The sequence below is a fragment of the Amia ocellicauda genome, chromosome 22, assembly GCF_036373705.1.
Source record: "Amia ocellicauda isolate fAmiCal2 chromosome 22, fAmiCal2.hap1, whole genome shotgun sequence".
In the NCBI taxonomy this organism is placed as follows: Eukaryota; Metazoa; Chordata; class Actinopteri; order Amiiformes; family Amiidae; genus Amia; species Amia ocellicauda.
In genome coordinates, this window is record NC_089871.1 from 2,359,216 (window position 1) to 2,379,364 (window position 20,149).

General features: G+C 42.4%; 1 protein-coding gene across 1 annotated transcript; it reads right to left on the reverse strand.

The window, feature by feature from the left end:
- Positions 1 to 1,800: 1,800 nt before the first annotated feature.
- On the reverse strand, positions 1,801 to 18,480 carry LOC136718286 (multidrug and toxin extrusion protein 1-like). The gene is made up of 17 exons (XM_066695971.1): positions 18,255 to 18,480; positions 17,067 to 17,168; positions 16,146 to 16,214; positions 15,647 to 15,795; positions 15,276 to 15,318; positions 14,201 to 14,245; positions 13,126 to 13,223; positions 12,482 to 12,579; positions 12,246 to 12,359; positions 11,979 to 12,046; positions 10,983 to 11,091; positions 10,212 to 10,287; positions 5,819 to 5,888; positions 5,214 to 5,346; positions 4,827 to 4,921; positions 2,922 to 3,006; positions 1,801 to 2,316 (listed from the first exon to the last, which is right to left on the reverse strand). The coding sequence occupies exons 1-17, from the start codon at positions 18,423 to 18,425 to the stop codon at positions 2,087 to 2,089; spliced, it is 1,755 nt and encodes a 584-aa protein (XP_066552068.1). The 5' UTR covers positions 18,426 to 18,480; the 3' UTR covers positions 1,801 to 2,086.
- Positions 18,481 to 20,149: the final 1,669 nt, after the last annotated feature.

Sequence of the window (20,149 nt, forward strand, 5' to 3'; positions counted from 1 at the left end):
TTGATGTTGGGTGTTTCCTATGGCTGTCCACATCAGACAGTCAAACCAACAGCACGCCCCGGATGATCTTGATCTACACGATAAACACAGATCACAGGATGAAAGGAACTTTCCATCAGATCACTGCAGCATATGGACAAGCATTAAATGTGTCAAAATGTTGGGTTTGTATGTATGTACCTACAGCGGTTGACAATGGTACCCCATTAATAGCACAACCTGTTGAGTGTGGCTTTACGCGGGTCATGACAGCATTTGGTGGACTTAGAGATAATCTTACCAAAGCCACCGGATATAAAACCACAAGAAATTCAACTTGGCCCATCCGCCTAACCAGCACTAGGACGGATAGGGGAGACGGTACACTCCCAAAGAGGAGAAGTACTCTTTGAAGCTAGCATATTCTCTCCCCTCTGATACCTGTATATGTCAGAATGCTTCCTGTAAGTGTATGCTAGGCTTTAGGTGGTGGCTATACGTACTGTCAGACCAATGAACCAGAAGTATGTGAAGATAGAAGTTTATTGCTATACAAGCAGCTGTTGGAAGAATGTGATCACGGAGGCGGTCTCTATGACAGCAGATTCTTAAATGCACTTTACACACACACACATATTTATATTTATATGATATAGTACATGACGTGACGGACTCTCTGCCAATCTCTTCAGACATGTCAATCTCTCTAGGACATATTACAGTATTACAGATCTAGTTGCTGGGCAGACAGGGAATTTGTCTCATAACACAAAGAGCAGTCCGAGAATGTTTTTGACAGTTTCTCTTGAGAACCACAGACAAAAACAACTCCTTGTATGGTACAGACAGTCTGGATACAGGCTCCATGAGGGTGGCATGAGGGACCGACGTCCTCTAGTGGAACCTGTGCTCACAGCCCTGCTCTGTGCAGCTCGATTGGCATTCGCCAGAGAACACCAGAATTGGCAGGTCCGCCATTGGCGCCCCGTTCTCTTCACAGATGAGAGCAGGTTCACACTGAGCACATGTGACAGACGTGAAAGAGGCTGGAGATGCCATGGTGAACGTTATGCTGCCTGCAACATCATCCAGCATGACCGGTTTGGCGGTGGGTCAGTGATGGTCTGGGGAGGCATATCCTTGGAGGGTCGCACAGACCTCCACATGCTAGCCAACTGTACCCTGACTGCTGTTAGGTACCGGGATGAAATCTTCAGACCCATTGTCAGACTATACACTGGTGCAGTGGGCCCTGGGTTCCACAATGTACAGTAAATATTTTGATCTTTAATATATTTTGTTCATCGAGATCCGATGTGTGATTTAAGTGAGGGATCGGAGATCGTGCGCATTCAGAAGTGGTTTTCGGCATTGCCCTTTATGCACTGAGATTTGACTGGATACCTTTAATCTTTTAGTTATATTGTGCACTGTAGAAGGTGAAATGCCCAAAATCCTACCAATTTGTCTTTGGGGAATGTTGTTCTCAAAGTGTTGGATTATTCGCTGACGTATCTGTTGGCAGATTGGCAACCCTTGACCCATCCTTGCTCTTGAAGGACTAGGCCTTTTTTGGAGGGTCCTTATATCCAATGATTACATGATTGCCTCACCTGTTTCACATTACCTTCTTATTTCAACTTGTCACATCGCTATTAGTCCTAAATTGCCCCTGTCCCAACTTTTTTAGAATGTGTTGCATGCATCAATTTCAAAATAAACGTTTACCTTCAAAAAACTATGCAGTTGATTAGGTAAAACATCAAATACCTTGTCTTTATATGTTTTTTGTTTAAATACAAGTCAAAGTACATTTACAAATTACTCCTCTTTGTTTTTATTAGCATTTTCCATACTGTCCCAACTTTTTCGGAATTGGGGTTGTACTAAACTGTTGGAGATTTTTGCTTGTGCTTTTCAGTTCTGGTTTGCCTGCAGACTGAGCAGCTCCTTATGACTCTACAGGCTGAAGATGCTGCATCTGAGGACTTAGGGAAGTCAGGATATGAAGAGCTCAGCTGAGGCAGTGTGCCCCCCCTACTCTGCCCCTGAAAGAGGTGGGACAAGCTGCTGGGGGTCTGATGGAGTGGCCCAACATGTCCGTGTCTCAGCCGAGGATGTTGGTCAACACCACGTTGATGATGACTCCGGCTGCCAGGATGAAGAGCGCACCACACAGAGCCAACCCCCGGCGCAGGACCAGCGACCTGAAGGGCAGCACCTCCCCCACAGTGCTGACAGACGTTCCTGCTGCCTGTCTCCCTTCGCCCAGGCCCTCCAGGTCAGTGTGGCCACCCAGAGGGTTGGGGTCCTCCACCTGCATCTGCTGCAAAGTGTCTGAACACACACAGATGAGCACAGCGTTACTCACCTCAACACACAGTCAGAGCTACACACATGGATTCTCACACTGATCTAAGCACACACTTGCATACAGTTTGTCCCTTATCACCCCTGAGCTCACCGTGAGACACGAGTTTGGGAGTTTGTACTTTACTATGAATTCTGCATTTTGCTACATGTCTGTCTTTTAATCACAACTTACTCACGCTAAGCTTTCAGATTGAAAGAGGAAGGAATCACATCTCTGTCCTCATGGTAGTGAGGTTCAATAGTTTCCAGTGTACAAGACTAAGAAGCTCAACTTCAAATATATATATAATATAGGAGTACCTAGCTTGTAAAATGAAATGGGACGAGTGGTTTGGAATTATTCTCCACATCTTGTGCCACAAACTTGTATATCTACCATATTCATGATGTCACAGTCAAAACATTGAAGTGATTATGGCCTCTTTTGACAATGTATCAGCCACGTTTATAAATCATGAATGTTCAGATTATTTTTATGTTGCTGTTTTATACCTGAGCAGACGACTGCATTCATTGACTGCAGTACACAGTGTGTGCAGTGTGTGGAGACACAGGTGAACGGTCTTTACCCTGTGAGGGGCTGGGGGTCTCGAGGCCATTCTCCATGCCGTCGTTTCTGTGGGGTGCGTTCTGTACCCCGGCTCTCAACAGCGCCTGCAAAACACACAGGTCAGCTCTGCTACAGCCACTCCAGTGCGACACGCCTACACTCGGATACAGGCAGGTCCGCACTTTATTAGAAAAGCACAACAGTACAACACCTGTCCCTCTGGGTTTTCTTAAAGGTGTGACCTAACTGACTGAATTCCAGGTTTGTGTGAAGAGCATCCCTATTCATAGCTGTCTGGGTGAGCCAGCTTGGTCCTCCTGCACTTCACTGTGCTTTGGTATACACCCATGAGCCAGGTTTAAAATAGGTTTGCTTATACTTTGTCCTTTGTCATCCTATCTAGAGTGCAACATCAAATTCATGGGGGGAGGTGTATTACCATCCTTGTGAAATTGCATTCTTGGATTTTATAATTAAATCTTAGACATTATACAGTCATTGTGTATTTAATAAGGGTGTAACGATTTAGATTCTAGTTCGAAAATCGAAAATTATTAGGTTCGATTTCGAACTGCAAAATGTATAAGGAGTTCGCGATTCTGTGATTAAGTGACCGCACATCATTGATTGTGACCAGCTGTTACCACCTCCAACATATCCATTCAACTGATCGTGTACGGAAAAGGTAAAGGAGTTGGCATTAAACTAATTTCACTCACAAAACTGTTAAAAGCAACTATACCGCTCTATACCTGCTGGCATATTATTTATTTAACTTCGGAAGAGTCGTTACTTTTAATAAGCTACTTTTTGTTTGCAGTCATTGAAAAAATAGATCCATGCTAACTTGCTACTCCCCCTGCACCCTCCATGTCTTTGCCTAGCGACTAAATAAGGCGCAGGCGCAGTGGGCGCACACATTCGCTTTTCTTGAAAATATGATGGCTGCATCAGGAGCAGGAGGTGAAACTATTGAGCTTGAGATGCCCCCTGCTTCTTTGAAATCTGCAGTATGGCAACATTTTGCATTTCTGGTGAGTTATGAGAACAATGTTCCTGTCGTTGATAAGAAAACTACAGTTTGCCGTGTTTGCTACACGTGGGTTGTCATACTCCGCCTCTAGTAACACATCAGACATGGCAGGTCATATGCAGAGGCATCACAAAGAAATTTATATAAGTGGAAAGAAAACAGTCACTTAACCTACTATCCCAGCTACATTTAGAGCCAAACTACCAATAAACTCTACTCGTGCCAAAGAAATAACGAATGCAATAGCGAAGTTTATGGCAATGGATCTGCAGCCTTTTTCAGTGGTGGAAAACATTGGGTGTAGTGCATTTCCAAATATATGCCAAGGTGTAAATAGTTATATTAAAATAGACAAGTGCTGGACATAGTTGCCACCAATTCAAAAAATGATACATTGTTATTGTTGTAATTGTCCTATTTTTGAGAGTTGTTCAAGTTTAAGTGTTAATTTAAATGTTCAACATTTTTGATATTTTTACATTGTATTTACATAAAAGTTGTTTTAATAAAAAGCAAGTGTTTTTTATTTATAAAACAGGGCCAGTAGTCTTAACAGCAGTGTAGTCAGCACTGAAAAAAAATATGTAGGTAATCGAAAATCGAGTCAAATCATGACCTAAATATCGAAAGTGAAATCGAGGATTTGGAGAATCGTTACACCTCTAGTATTTAGTTAAGTTGACTGAATTAAAATCTCGTTCTTATTTTTGAATTCTGAAGGCTCTGCTTTTAATACAAAAAGTAAAAAGGCCCTGTTTGGTACCTCAGAGCCCATTTTTTTCCAAGACTGTAAAGATAATTTTCTGCATATTGAAATGAAAAATAAATCCATTAAAAAAACTACTTATCTGAGTGGACAAGTCCGTGTGAGCAAGAGGCCCAGGGACTCACCTCATCTGTGGCCTTGTTCCAGTTCATTTTGATGACGAAGACGATTAAGAAGCAGGACTGGAGCGCCAAACAGATTAGAAAACCTGTCCACAGCCCTGTGGAGAGGAAAAAAGTTTCAGAGAGTAAAATTGAGGGGGTGCTGCAGTCGGAGAGTGGATGAGGTAAACAGAGCCTTCACAACAGCACTTTCCGACCATTTCACCCTGATCTCCCACATGTATCCACTACAACATCGATAATGAAAATGGCACGAGGTACACACAGTGTTGAAGTTGTACTTTGATAGTGAATAGTAACGCTGGCAGCCACAACAGCAGCCTGAGGTGATGAGCAATCGTGACATTATGGTAACTGGGCGTGTTGCTTCTGTCTTGGATCTTTCCTTACCAATGATTCCCATGTGCGCAGCAAACATTAGGGAAATTCCAATGGGAAGGCCGATAAAATAGTATCCCACCAGAAAACCAATTGCTCCGATCTTCTGCTTGCCAGCCCCCCTCACCACTCCTGCGGTCACACACTGGAGAGAGGAGACGCACAATCACAACACTGACACTGTCACCCTGAGTACTGGGACACTGGGGAGGTCTTTACATTCACCCTCTAAACTGAATGTAATTAGTGTATCAGTTTAACCTCAAGCCTTTGACAAAGGGCTATTGCTGCTGTGTTGCTATGAGATATCGTGACAGTACAATCTTTAAAAACACAATGTATGTGGATTTTGTTTCCCAATATTTGTTTCTTTGTCTTGTTCAGTCCTTTGCTGTTTCTTATGGCTATTAGTCTTTGGCATGATGTGTCACCCTGATGTGCATAGATATATAGTGATATATATTTTTTAAATATAGTTTGGCAATTTGTCTATGATTTTATCAGGAAATAGGGAAAAAAAACATAGAGCTGGTTTTACAGAGCAGCTCTGTGAGATGTGAGGAAAAGTAAAATTGATGATAAAATCAACAGATACAAGAATGGAAAGGTTATCTCACCACTGTCGCGTCGAGGAAGTGGTACGGAGCGAACAGAACCATCACCTGTGAAACCCTCTCTTGAATCTCCCTGTGGACATACAGACAGGCCCAGATTCAACCCAAACTGAGAGGCATGCGTTAAGTACAAATTGTAAACCTGGTATTTGAGGTTTGCTTCTAGTTTATTAAAGCCTTCTTGCCTTGTCCCATTGGAACTCAATGAGAACAGACTGAGACACACACCTTTCCATCTGAGCTTTTTTCTTGCAAGTTATTTCTGCAAACGTTATTTAAATTACGCAAAAGCCATTACACTTGTTTAGTTCATGTCTAGTGAAATTTCCAAATCCTGTGAGACGTTTATGACTGAACACATGTGCAATCCTTTAGTCCATCTAGCCCTGAGTGTTTGTGTCCATTCTGTTTTGGGCGGATTAGCAGTTAGGGATCTTCACTCTGGAATAGAGCATTGTGGGTTCAAATGATAGGTGGGTAGACACAAAGTACTGATGTACCCTTTTGCAAGGTATTTTAATAATGAAAGGTACTGCTCTAACAAGTGGTTTGACAAATAAAATCAGTGAATATATAGTACTGTGCAAAACTTTTAGGCAGTTGTGAAACAATGCTGTAAAGTAAGAATGCAATCAAAAATAGACATGTTAATAGATTATATTTATCAATTGACTAAATGCAAAGTTAGTGAACTGAAGAAAAATCTACATCAAATCCATAATCCATATCCATAAGGCTTTACCTTCAAAACAGCATCAATTCTTCTAGGTACACTTGCACACAGTCAGGGAATTTGTAGGCATATATTCAGGTGTGTGATTAAACAATTATACCAAACAGGTGCTAATGATCATCAATTCAATATGTAGGTTGAAACACGATCATTAACTGAAGCAGCAACAGCTGTGTAGGGGTTTCCAGATGTGCTGTCTAAGCTTGTTTGATGAAGCACGAAGAAACAGCCAACGTTGTGGACCGTAGACGCAGTGGTCGGCCAAGGAGACTTACTGCAGCAGATGAAAGACACATCATGCTTACTTCCCTTGTCCAGCAGTGCCATCAACTCAGAATTGGCAGAAAACAGTGGAACCCTGGTACACCCATCTACTGTCTGGAGAAGTCTTGTCAGAAGTGGCCTTCATGGAAGACTTGTGGCCAAAAAGCCATACCTCCGACGTGGAAACAAGGCCAAGCGACTCAACTATGCATGAAAACACAGAAACTGGGGTGCAGCAGGTGCTCTGGATTGATGAGTCAAGATTTGAAATATTTGGCTGTAGCAGAAGGCAGTTTGTTCACTGAAGGGTTGGAGAACGGTACAAGAATTAGTGTCTGCAGGCAACAGTGAAGCATGGTGCAGGTTCATTGCAAGTTTGTTGCTGCATTTCTGCAAATGGAGTTGGGGATTTGGTCAGAATTAATGGTCTCCTCAATGCTCAGATACTTATCCATCATGCAATACCATCAGGGAGGCATTTGATTGGCCCCAAATTTATTCTGCAGCATGACAACGACCCCAAACATACAGTGAATGTCATTAAGAACTGTCTTCAGCGTAAAGAACAAGGAGTCCTGGAAGTGATGATATGGCCCCCACAGAGCCCTGATCTCAACATCATCGAGTCTGTCTGGGATTACATGAAGAGAGAGAAGCAACTGAGGCTGCTAAATCCACAGAAGAGCTGTGGTTAGTTCTCCAAGATGTTTGGGTCAACCTACCTGCCAAGTTCCTTCAAAAACTGTGTGCAAGTGCACCTAGAAGAATTGATGCTGTTTTGAAGGCAAAGGGTGGTCACACCAAATATGGATTTGATTTAGATTTGTCTTCTGTTCACTCACTTTGCATTTAGTTAATTGATAAATGTAATTTATTAACAAGTAAATTTCTGAAAGCATTCTTACTTTACAGTATGTTTTCACACCTGCTTAAATCTTTTGCACAGTACTGTATATTGTGGCACAGTGCCAGGTGCGGTATGAAATGGCTGCCTTTAAGCACTTAGGAGCACCTGCACACTTTTCTGCAGAAAGGCAGGACTTCACACTGTATAATAAATATCACCTCCTTTCACCACATCCCTGCTGCATCCTAGACTCCACCGATATATCAAGCCCTGGCATCGTGCCCAACCCTGAGCGGTGCTACAATATATATATATATACACTCACCTAAAGGATTATTAGGAACACCATACTAATACTGTGTTTGACCACCTTTCGCCTTCAGAACTGCCTTAATTCTACGTGGCATTGATTCAACAAGGTGCTGAAAGCATTCTTTAGAAATGTTGGCCCATATTGATAGGATAGCATCTTGCAGTTGATGGAGATTTGTGGGATGCACATCCAGGGCACGAAGCTCCCGTTCCACCACATCCCAAAGATGCTCTATTGGGTTGAGATCTGGTGACTGTGGGGGCCAGTTTAGTACAGTGAACTCATTGTCATGTTCAAGAAACCAATTTGAAATGATTCGACCTTTGTGACATGGTGCATTATCCTGCTGGAAGTAGCCATCAGAGGATGGGTACATGGTGGTCATAAAGGGATGGACATGGTCAGAAACAATGCTCAGGTAGGCCGTGGCATTTAAACGATGCCCAATTGGCACTAAGGGGCCTAAAGTGTGCCAAGAAAACATCCCCCACACCATTACACCACCACCACCAGCCTGCACAGTGGTAACAAGGCATGATGGATCCATGTTCTCATTCTGTTTACGCCAAATTCTGACTCTACCATCTGAATGTCTCAACAGAAATCGAGACTCATCAGACCAGGCAACATTTTTCCAGTCTTCAACTGTCCAATTTTGGTGAGCTTGTGAAAATTGTAGCATCTTTTTCCTATTTGTAGTGGAGATGAGTGGTACCCGGTGGGGTCTTCTGCTGTTGTAGCCCATCCGCCTCAAGGTTGTACGTGTTGTGGCTTCACAAATGCTTTGCTGCATACCTCGGTTGTAACGAGTGGTTATTTCAGTCAAAGTTGCTCTTCTATCAGCTTGAATCAGTCGGCCCATTCTCCTCTGACCTCTAGCATCAAAAGGCATTTTCGCCCACAGGACTGCCGCATACTGGATGTTTTTCCCTTTTCACACCATTCTTTGTAAACCCTAGAAATGGTTGTGCGTGAAAATCCCAGTAACTGAGCAGATTGTGAAATACTCAGACCGGCCCGTCTGGCACCAACAACCATGCCACGCTCAAAATTGCTTAAATCACCTTTCTTTCCCATTCAGACATTCAGTTTGGAATTCAGGAAATTGACTTGACCAGGACCACACCCCTAAATGCATTGAAGCAACTGCCATGTGATTGGTTGATTAGATAATTGCATTAATGAGAAATTGAACAGGTGTTCCTAATAATCCTTTAGGTGAGTGTGTATACATATATATATATATATATATATATATATATATATATATATATATATATATATACACCAATCAGCCATAACATTATGACCACTGACAGGTGAAGTGAATAACACTGATAATCTCGTTATCATGGCACCTGTCAGTGCGTGGGATATATTAGGCAGCAAGTGAACATTTTGTCCTCAAAGTTGATGTGTTAGAAGCAGGAAAAACAGGCAAACGTAAGGATCTGAGCGACTTTGACAAGGGCCAAATTGTGATGGCTAGACGACTGGGTCAGAGCATCTCCAAAACTGCAGCTCTTGTGGGGTGTTCTCGGTCTGCAGTGGTCAGTACCTATCAAAAGTGTCTAAGGAAGGAAAAGTGGTGAACCGGCGACAGGGTCATGGGCGGCCAAGGCTCATTGATTCACATGGGGAGCGAAGGCTGACCCGTGTGGTCCGATCCAACAGACGAGCTACTGTAGCTAAAATTGCTGAAAAAGCGAATGCTGGTTCTGATAGAAAGGTGTCAGAACACACAGTGCATCGCAGTATGTTGCGTATGGGGCTGCGTAGCCGCAGACCAGTCAGGGTCCCCATGCTGCCCACTGTACACTGCCGAAAGCGCCTACAATGGGCACGTGAGCATCAGAACTGGACCATGGAGCAATGGAAGAAGGTGGCCTGGTCTGATGAATCACGAGTTCAAGGTGTTGACTTGGCCTCCAAATTCCCCAGATCTCAATCCAATTGAGCATCTGTGGGATGTGCTGGACAAACAAGTCCGATCCATGGAGGCCCAACCTCGCAACTTACAGGACTTAAAGGATCTGCTGCTAACGTCTTGGTGCCAGATACCACAGCACACCTTCAGAGGTCTAGTGGAGTCCATGCCTCGAAGGGGCAGGGCTGTTTTGGCGGCAAAAGTGGGAACTACACAATATTAGGCAGGTGGTCATAATGTTATGGCTGATCGGTGTATATATTGTGTGTGTGTGCAGCTTCATGGAGAAGAGAGAGTGATAAAGTTACTCACGGGTCGTTAGTGAAGACGTAAGCGATGACATCCTTTGTCCCCCCGATTATAGCAGCTACAAACGCTGAGACCAAAACTGAAAGGCAAGGAGAACACCGACACGTAACAAACAGTCTATAACATGCAATGAGTAGGAATGTACAGCTTCTGGGGCTACAGTTCAGGTCCTTCTGAGATTATTAATTTTACCCTACAGATCCCATTGCTTTTCTCATTTTGATCTTAGAAACTTCATAGCATTGTACACCAATAAACCACTGGGAGATTTGGACATTAGAAACGAGTGACTTGTTTTGTACCAGTAGTGTCCTGCTGAAGAATATGCAGGCGTGTTTACTGTCTACAGTAAAGACCTGTATTCTTCAAGATCCAGTTGTGTCTGTCTGGAGAAAGTAGCATTATTCATTGTGTGTTGTCACCACTGTAACCTCCCTGTGATTTCCATTGTTGCTGGTCACATCAAGACAGGCTTTTATGTACTGCATTATAATTTAGTTGGTATTTCTCTCGCAGCTGCAAGAGACCTCAGAAAAGACAGCCCCAGTGTGTGAACACAAGATGACTTGAGATGATCTTGAGTGTGTGCTAAACATATATGTGTTTAACAATACAGAAAATCACAAGCAAAATACCTAACTAGTAGCAACACCTGGTGACAGATAAACCCTTGTCCACTAAACCCACAACTCGCTGTTTTCCCCTCTGTGTGTGTCTAAGGTTTGGACACCTAGTAGTGGATAATAAAGGAGTCCAGTAGCTCCACTCACTCACTTGCAGAAGCAATGCCTATTTTGGCCGACAGTTTTGCTTTCTCTTTGTTTCCAGCCCCCAGGGCATTGCCCACTCGCACGCTGACAGCCACACTGAAACCAAGAGGGAACTGCCAGGGGAACAGAAACACCAGTCAAGGTTAGGGTTTGGGCAGGTGATAAAAAATGCAACTTCATAAAACTGTGGAGTCAACCTTGCAGGCAGCAGGAAAATCCTCCCTGTCTGTAAAGGCTTGAAGTGTGAAAGAATGTGTTCTCTATGACTTCAGTGCATCATGTCTGCACTAATTAGAAGTAGGATGCATGACTTGTATTTTATATTAACTGTATATTTTACCTATGCACTTCTGTAATTGTTAAGCTGTAATTGTATTTTGCTTGATGTGTAATTTTGTTGTATTATTGCACTTTAGTATTGCTCTTGTATCCTGGAAGTTGCCCTAGAAGACTAGAATGAGATGAGATGAGGTGACGGAGCACTGACGATGCACACTGTGGAACCATCACTGTCATGGAAATGGAAAACCTCTCCAAGGAAAGGGCCTTTAGCAGAGATCTGCTCCAATCTAGGTTAAAGTGCTCAGTGAGGCGTAATTAAAGCTGAAACAAGTACCATCCAGACATATAGATCTTCATAATCTGTTTTCAGATTCTTGCTGCCCTTGTTTACACTTACTTTGTTCAATTTAAAACAAGGCTACAGAGTTCGATATACAAAACAATGTAGTAATTTGTCTGAATGACCTGGAAGTGATATTTGTCTTCAGATTTGTACTTTGTATCACTGTGTGTTTGTCTTTGGGTCCTGGGATCACCAATACATTGACACAGATGTGACCTTCCCCTGCAGGCAGCTGCCAAGGAACCAAGGCTTGTTTAAAGTGAGTATCGCTTTTATGTGCGTTTCTTGGGCTCTTGGCACATCTGCACTTTTCATTTTGCCCTGCTTAACACTAGCCTTGTCTGGAGAAAGGATAAAAAATCCTTATTCACTTACCATGTATGCAATGCTGGCCAGTATGTAAATGACAGACTGCGATCCCAACTCCACTTCGCTCACCAGTCCTGCAAAAGAGAAGGAACCATCAGAAAGCTCACAGACTGATGTGTGGTCATGTGTCACAGAGTAGCTCAGTGATATTATGCCATTTCCAAATGCCTACAATTGCACAGCCGGGTGGATGTTTTATTTAATTTATTTCTTGTTTATTATTCAACAACAATCAAGAGAGACAATCAGCCTCAGTGAAGCATGCCTCCTGACCTGTCAGGAATCCTCCGAGCTCAAAGGTCCACCACTCCAGGCACATCATGAGTGTACTGGGAATGGCCAGGTGGATGAAGGGACCCCATTCCTGCAAACACTCGGTGGACCAGCCTGCAGGGGGAGCCAGAGAGTCAGGGCCTCACAGAGCATGCAGAAAATGAGAGCTTTGGTTTCGGGTTAGAGGCAGAACTGCCCTCACGCCAGTGTCTTTTCTAGATATGCATTTTCCTCACCGCCCCATGTCGCCTTGTGCAGTTTCTTCCAGATGATGTACGCATGCAGCAGGATTGTGAGGGAGTACTGGGAGAGAGTGTTGGCCGCCGCCGATCCACTGCACAAAGGAAAAGTACTATTTAAATACAGCCGGATCTGTAATCCATTACATGTATGGTATATTAACACACCGCTCCTATAAATAGACATTTGCAAATGGTTAATAGAAAGTTTTCCATTGTTTTTCATAAGAGCAGCAAATGCTCAATCTACACAATATTTTGGGTCCTGTTAATATAATTTAATCTCGTCCTTGTACACAAGCCCCAGTGAGTATTCAAACACCAAATGCCATCCAGACACTATCACCTCACGAATGGAAAAATCGGTCTTTGTCCAAATCTATACCAAGTTTGTATGCCCTTCTTAATAGTGTGCCTTGCGCAAATACTCACTGGAGGCATTTCTCACAGGGCTACAGAGTGTCTATGGAGCACGGTTTCCGAATCCTAGTACCGGAGACCCACTAACTTGCCTGGGGCTTTTACAAACTTCTCAAAATGAATCTGAACCTATATATTGTTTTGGGGGCGCACTGCTGTAGATTCCCAGCATCAATGAGAACAGGAACACAGATTCTGTCAAGCAGCTCGACAAAACTTACGGCACTCCCAGATTCAGCACATACAGAAAGACGTAATTTATAAGCGCGTTTAAAACATTGCCCACCACACCAGTGATAACCTGAGGCCAGATTATACCCTGGAAAATAAGAAAGAAAAGACATTCAATAGTCAAAAGACACATTTAGGTGTTACAATAGATGTTAAGAGAATTAGCAATTTACTCAATTGTTACTCCACCTGTGTTGCCTACTACTGTTATAACTCTGCCTGTTACAAAAACATCACTGAGTGAAATAGCTGGCGTTGTTTGAGAACTAACAGTAGGCACTGGTATCATTGCCCGGGCATCCACAGTATAAAGGTTACTGGGATCTAACTGAAGATTAGAAATTAGAATTATACAGTGCCCAGCTTGGAGCCAACAGTTAAGCATGGAGGAGGTTCAGGTCTGATAGCACATATGCTGTTTGAAAACTGACAGTGTCATGCTTTCTGCCCACAATACCCCAGTCTACCAGCAGAAGTCTTCGTCGTCTGAGTACTAACCAGTCAATCAACATTCCTCTACACTCCGTGCACTCGCTCTTCACCCTCTGCTCTCATTTGTCAATCAACCCCAGCCACTGTTATCTGCTTCCCTATGTTTCACTATATAAACCTCCTGGTCTCTTCCTTCAGCGATACATCTTGTATTCCTATGGTTTAATTTCAAAGCACTTCATTGTTCGTCTCTGTGCTGCCCCGTGATTGACCTACTGCTTACCTTATCGACATTGAGTACTGGACTGTCCATATTGCCCTGTTTACATGACCACGACCCTTCTTGGACCTGTCTGACACTCTGCACCTGGCTTCCTTCCCTTGGCTACCGGTAAATTACAGACGGTATAGTGACAGCAACAAGGTACATACACCTTTTAACCCATGGTGCTACCTTATTTGAATAAGACTCGCTGTTTCTTAAAGGTGCTTCTTGCATTGAGACAAAGTTTTAATTTACTTGTGCAACACAACACAAATGTCTTAAGACTCTTGCACAGGACTTTAATTTTCACCAAGTGGTTTGCTCGTTATTATACAGTGTAAAATATCAAAATACCAAGTCCTTCTGACCTGATTCTGCAGGTATCTTGCTTGCAGTTGACTGAGAAATGCTGCCTGCAAAACAAATGTAAACATAAGGACAAATGGTGAGTTGAAATGGGTTTCCACACCCCCAGGCAAGAGCAGGTATACTGTATACTTGCTTAAGTCAACGAGTTAATTATCAAATGTGACATGCCAAAGTGCAGGGTTCCCTGGAGGCTCAGCTACTATGCTAGTGCACTATTGCACTAGTCTTTATAATAAATCAGTTACTCAAGTTTTTTAATACGCCCCGCCTGCCAGTTATGTTGTTTTGTGTGTAAACCAGTTCATTGTAATGAAGCTTTTAGATGATCATGACAAAACATCTTTCAACAACTTCTGCCTTCTGAGCAACAAGCTCTCTGACCAGTTCATAACTCTATTTTAATGTTAACATTAATTGTCTTGTAAAGTAATTATTAACAATGTCTATGACCAATATCTCTAGTAAAGTTGTCTCCCAGTGTAAATCAACAAATCTCCATGCCTAACAAGATTAGAAAATCTGTAAGGTTTAACTTTATACCAGGGCCATGGTCCTGAGTTGAAATGTTGTGATTGGGTGCACAGTACATGTTACTTTCAGAGCTTGATGAGTAACCAAATCAACAACAGTCCTTAAAATGAGTTAAACTGCATATTTTGGTAAATATACATACTTGTATTGTAAATTACAAATGGCACTGTTAGTGTGTCATGGTGTTGATACAGATTGACAGCACCCTGCTGACATCTATTATTTGATCATCTATACCCAAGTGCTACTCAATGTTAATGTGAAGATTAAAACATCAGTATAAACAAAGCAATTACTTGTTTTTTTGTTTTAGTATTTTTAATCTTTAATACCGGTTTATTGTCATCAGTCAAATTGTCTTGAACTGTCAGAACTAATGACTCAGAATTACTTGAGCCAAATAGTGACTCGAGCTGGGTGTGTCAAAGTCCTGATTTTGTATGACTCCTTACAACTCTGCTTGGTGAGTACCAAAAAGTGTCTAAAGAGCCCACAAGTCTGAACACAGTGTTTAGGGAATAGAGATTTCAGTATAGTACTCACTGGAAGAGCGGGCATAAATATCTTCACATAGAGCTGTGACAATCTGCAAGAGAAAAGATCAAAGGGCTTCAAGAGCAGATCAGATCCCATGAGAAGCTTTAATGTGGGCTGTCCTGAAAGGCCTAAAGACGTCCGTGTGCTTCAGGAAAACTCAACAACTCTGCGTCTCGCTTTAGCTGTTCACGTTAAGTGCCTGTAATGGCTCTTTCCATTTGTCGCTTGCTGATGGGTGTTGAGGGGTTTTGGGAGATTGAAGTCTGAATCATTATTTCCCAGGCAATGTAATGGAGCCTGATGGTGATCTGAGCTAACTGATATAGATGGTGTGCACAGAGAGGGTACCTCGAGCCCCAGCCCTGGCCTGAGCTGACCTGGCCACCTCGGGGCTCTGCTTCACAGCCAGCAGGATGGGCTCGGTATTGATGAGAAGAGCCCAGCAAGGGAAGCAGGCCAGCAGCAAGATCAGCACCCCTCTCTGCAGGATGACCCCCACACGCTTCAGGTTACAGCCGCCGAAGGTCTGCAACACAAACAGGGTCAGTACAGGGTCAGCGGTGCCATGTGATGCCGGTACACTCATGTGATCTCCATGGAGGTTTTCATGAGTAAATCAGAGAAAAACGCATGCTATCTGCCTGTCTGTGCAGACGTATCTATTAATAATTGGAGGCGCTTGCAGAGGTGAGCTCAGAGCAGGCAGGACAGTTTTCTTGGGGGACAGGACATTAGAAAAACAATCTACATAAATAGGTAGCAGTACAGAGATATAATTCAGTAATTCACGTTTAAGGGTGGAAAACATTTGTTTTAAAGATGATGGAAGAAATAATCAAATTTGATCAAAACACATTAAAGACTTCAGCCCCTTACCTGAGATATCAGTGTGTCACAGACAGACGACAAGCCTAATCCAATGGAGATCCCTGTAACATTTATAACCTGGAAGACAGGATGAGGAGAGAAACGAGATGGCATTGTCCGCCAGACACAATACAGAATAGTCATTCACATGTGAATGTGTCTATACACCTCTACCCCGATATAATGCGAATTGGGAAGTAAAACAGTAAAGCAAGAATAGTTGAGCTGAGCAAATTTACAGAATTTTTAATTTTCTGATCTTCATTGCATTAAAAGTAGGTTTGTCTGCAAGTCTTAATTAAAGTTATATTGTTGAGTTTAAATCAGTTGATTTTATCTTTTTAGCTTCATTTTAACCTTTTCTAAAAGTTTAAACTCCCATCTCTAAAATGTTACGAACTATTAAATTAGTTAACAGCTCACATTACTTAATGTACGTATAAAATAGTTGGCTAAGTGACAAGTGATATTTTTCACAGCAATTTGTGTCATTTATTAAAAGCGTTTTCTGATATTTTATGTGAATTTTACATTTTCCTAAGCATTACACGAAGACCTAACAATTGATATACATGAATGAAGCCTACCTCCTTTGCTTGCTAGCTCTATCAAAAATGATTTGCTGACTATTATTAACGGAAATGCAAGTTCGATATAATGCCATTTCACTGATAACAGTGGGAGTTTGGGCCCCAGAGCAGCGCGTTATATCAGGGCAGAGAGATACTACACACTTGTGCTCAGTTTCGTGTGACTGATGTGTGTGGAGGCGGAGGCATGGAAGCGCTCTGTTACAGGTGGACTGTCTGCATGTCCCCCACTCTTACTGTTAACCCCCTTAACCCTGCTGTGTGCTTTCATGCCACGTATAGAACAAGCATCATCTATTTCACTGCTGACTGTGATCGAGGGAGACGGCTGATTACTTACTGCAGTGGCCAGCGCAACAGCAGATAGCTCGGTCTTGCCCAGATGGCCACAAAACACGGTGCTAACGAAGCTTATCATAAAGACCATAAGCTGGGAGATGAACTGGGAAAAGGAGAAGGTTGTGAGACACCATACAACATCCATTTACAATAGTTACGGCGAGTGCTTACCTAACTTAGGAGCAGTTCCCCTGAACTATAACTATTGGTCTACATTTTCAAATGCCTCCATGTAGGGATACAGCCCGTGTTGGGATTGATAACCGTGGATGTAAATTGTTGCCTAGATATTGTAGTGTGCCAGAGGGTAGTGTTGTGATCTTGAGCCTCTCTAAGGGGCCTGGGCCTTTTATTGATGTGGTAAGTGGATGCATTGTGGCGCGGGAGAACGGGGTTCGAGTCGTTACATTGGTGTCAGAAAGGGATGACGTAACCCATGTCAGTGTTCGGGCAGTGAGAGCCTGAGAGCCTCATCTGTGGCCCGATGATGGTGGAGTAGGGCAAGATGCTGAGAAGCCTCTGTGACAGAAGGGGGTAGTGTAGCGAACTTACCACATCACTAAAAGGCCCAGGCCCCTTAGCGAGGCTCGAGATCACTACACTACGCTCTGGCAAGCTGCAATATGTATGAATGCAAAATACATGAATTACACCCATACATCAATAAAATCCAAATCTAGATCTTTGTAATAGTTCACTGAAGTGTCCTCTGGTCCACAGATCATGATTGTTACAAATCTTCAGTATTAAAAGCCAATCTTGGAACCAGCTGTCAGCAAAATGTAACCAGCCGCTCTCGTATAGCGTTTCAGTGGGAAAACATCATGATCCATAAGGCAGAGGTGAAAATATTCACTGCCCAGTGTGAATCCCACAAAACATTTCTGACATTGGAGAAGAAACATGTTCAATTTCTTCTCATTTTTAACTAGACAATCTTCTCGTCTCCTCTGAGCAGCGCTACACTGGAGCCGGTAGATGTGACAGTAAATGTTGCGCTCCTGTCCTGTTTGCTGACTGGAGCTGTAGTCGGGCTTCACGTAGAGCCACCATAACTGGATACTTCAACACGAACTGCATGCTGTCATGATAGTGACATTTTATTTTTAGGACACGAAGACCCACCATTTTAAGCTCAGCTATAGGTTGATATGTGATCTAAATAAATGTGGAGAGTGTTCAGTCTTACCACAGGTCCTGCTAGTTTCCCAATGTGGAGCAGCTCCTCTCTGTAGTTGATCGGTATTAAAGCTCGCAGGCGTCGCAGGCAGCTGCTGCAAACCGTCCCGGCACAGGAGCCCGATTTACTGGAGGTTTTGTCAAAATGAAGACTGCCTTCTGAATCCATGTCCTCGACCATTTTCACAAACCAGTGTCATGGGGTAATCTCTCCTCAAGACAAACGACAAGTGTCTCCTGACTTACTGCCGTGAGATGAACCGGTTTGTCTGACCTCATGTGCTTATGAAGGGTACTTTATACTCAGGATAAAAAAGTTAATAGTTAATGGTGATGGCTCTTCTTGGCTTGGTGTATCCTCATGAGAAAGTGTCAGTTATTCCATGTAGGATTAATCATGTAGCCTTTATAGTGATCTGTGTGATTTTATACCATAGCCTTGGAGATATCTTGGTCTGATAGCAAAAATGTAACAAGTTAAAAAGTGGTCAGTGATGGTAAATGAAAAAAGAAAACCCATGCAGGAATAACATTTAAACTGTCCTGAATTTAAATTACACATTAACAGAGTTGGGTAAGTAGTTTAAACAGAGTCATACTGGCCCAGTGACAGACAGACAGACAGACAGACAGACACGCATGGTTCACTTTCACTCACAAACTCTCAAAACAGTTACTCATTCTTCAGGTACCAGCAAAACTGGTTCCAAACAATTTGATGCAATGACAAAGTCATATTCAGCCCCTCGTCCCTGTCTCGGTCTCTCTCTCTCTCTCTGCCTTTATAGCAGAAAGTTGCTTTGATGCAAATGTCCAGTCTTGGATCAGCTTCTAGGTAATTATGTGGGCACCTTGGTGAGATGAGGTGAGATGAGATGAGATTTTTCACATGTCAGTCATAGGAAACCAGAGAATCTGCTTGGATGAACGAGTGAATTAATGAATATCATATATCAATTTCATGAGTTTTTACCAATTAAAATACATTTTTCAGCTTTCCCTAAAACATATTTTTTAATCGTTATGCGTTGTATAGGAGCCTCTGCATCAGGCCACACTACCAAATACTACTGTGTTGGTGCGTTCTCTATTTTGTGTGTGAGAATGTGTCAAGTGGTATATTATCTCCCCACCATGTCTAATGGTTTATTTTCTTGTATTGATTACACTTTTTGTTTGTCTGTTTTCAATCTGTAAAGCTCTGTTGCTATCCTGACATTATACGAAATACATTTTGATTTAATTGATTGATTGATTTCTTGTCACAAATGTGTATATCTACCATATTAATGATGTTATTATCAATATTAAGTAAGCTTTCAAATTGAAAATGTACTAGACTAAGAGGGTCAACTTAAAATATATATGTTATAGGCCCTAGGTATTTCTTATTTTAACGTGGAAAAAGTGTTTTGGAATTATTCTCAACATATACAAACTTTGTACATCTACCATTACTTTTGTGCCGATCAAAGATTTTATTCTATATGATGACAATGATCAGCATAATCTGTTAAATTTGCACTTTGCCTCTGTGGTGGGGGAGCACATATTCCACCCAAATACAGTGAGGGAAAAAAGTATTTGATCCCCTGCTGATTTTGTATGTTTGCCCACTGACAAAGAAATGATCAGTCTATAATTTTAATGGTAGGTGTATTTTAACAGTGAGAGACAGAATAACAACAAAAAAATCCAGAAAAACGCATTTCAAAAATGTTATAAATTGATTTGACCCCTTCGACTTAGTACTTGGTGGCAAAACCCTTGTTGGCAATCACAGAGGTCAGACGTTTCTTGTAGTTGGCCACCAGGTTTGCACACATCTCAGGAGGGATTTTGTCCCACTCCTCTTTGCAGATCCTCTCCAAGTCATTAAGATTTCGAGGCTGACGTTTGGCAATT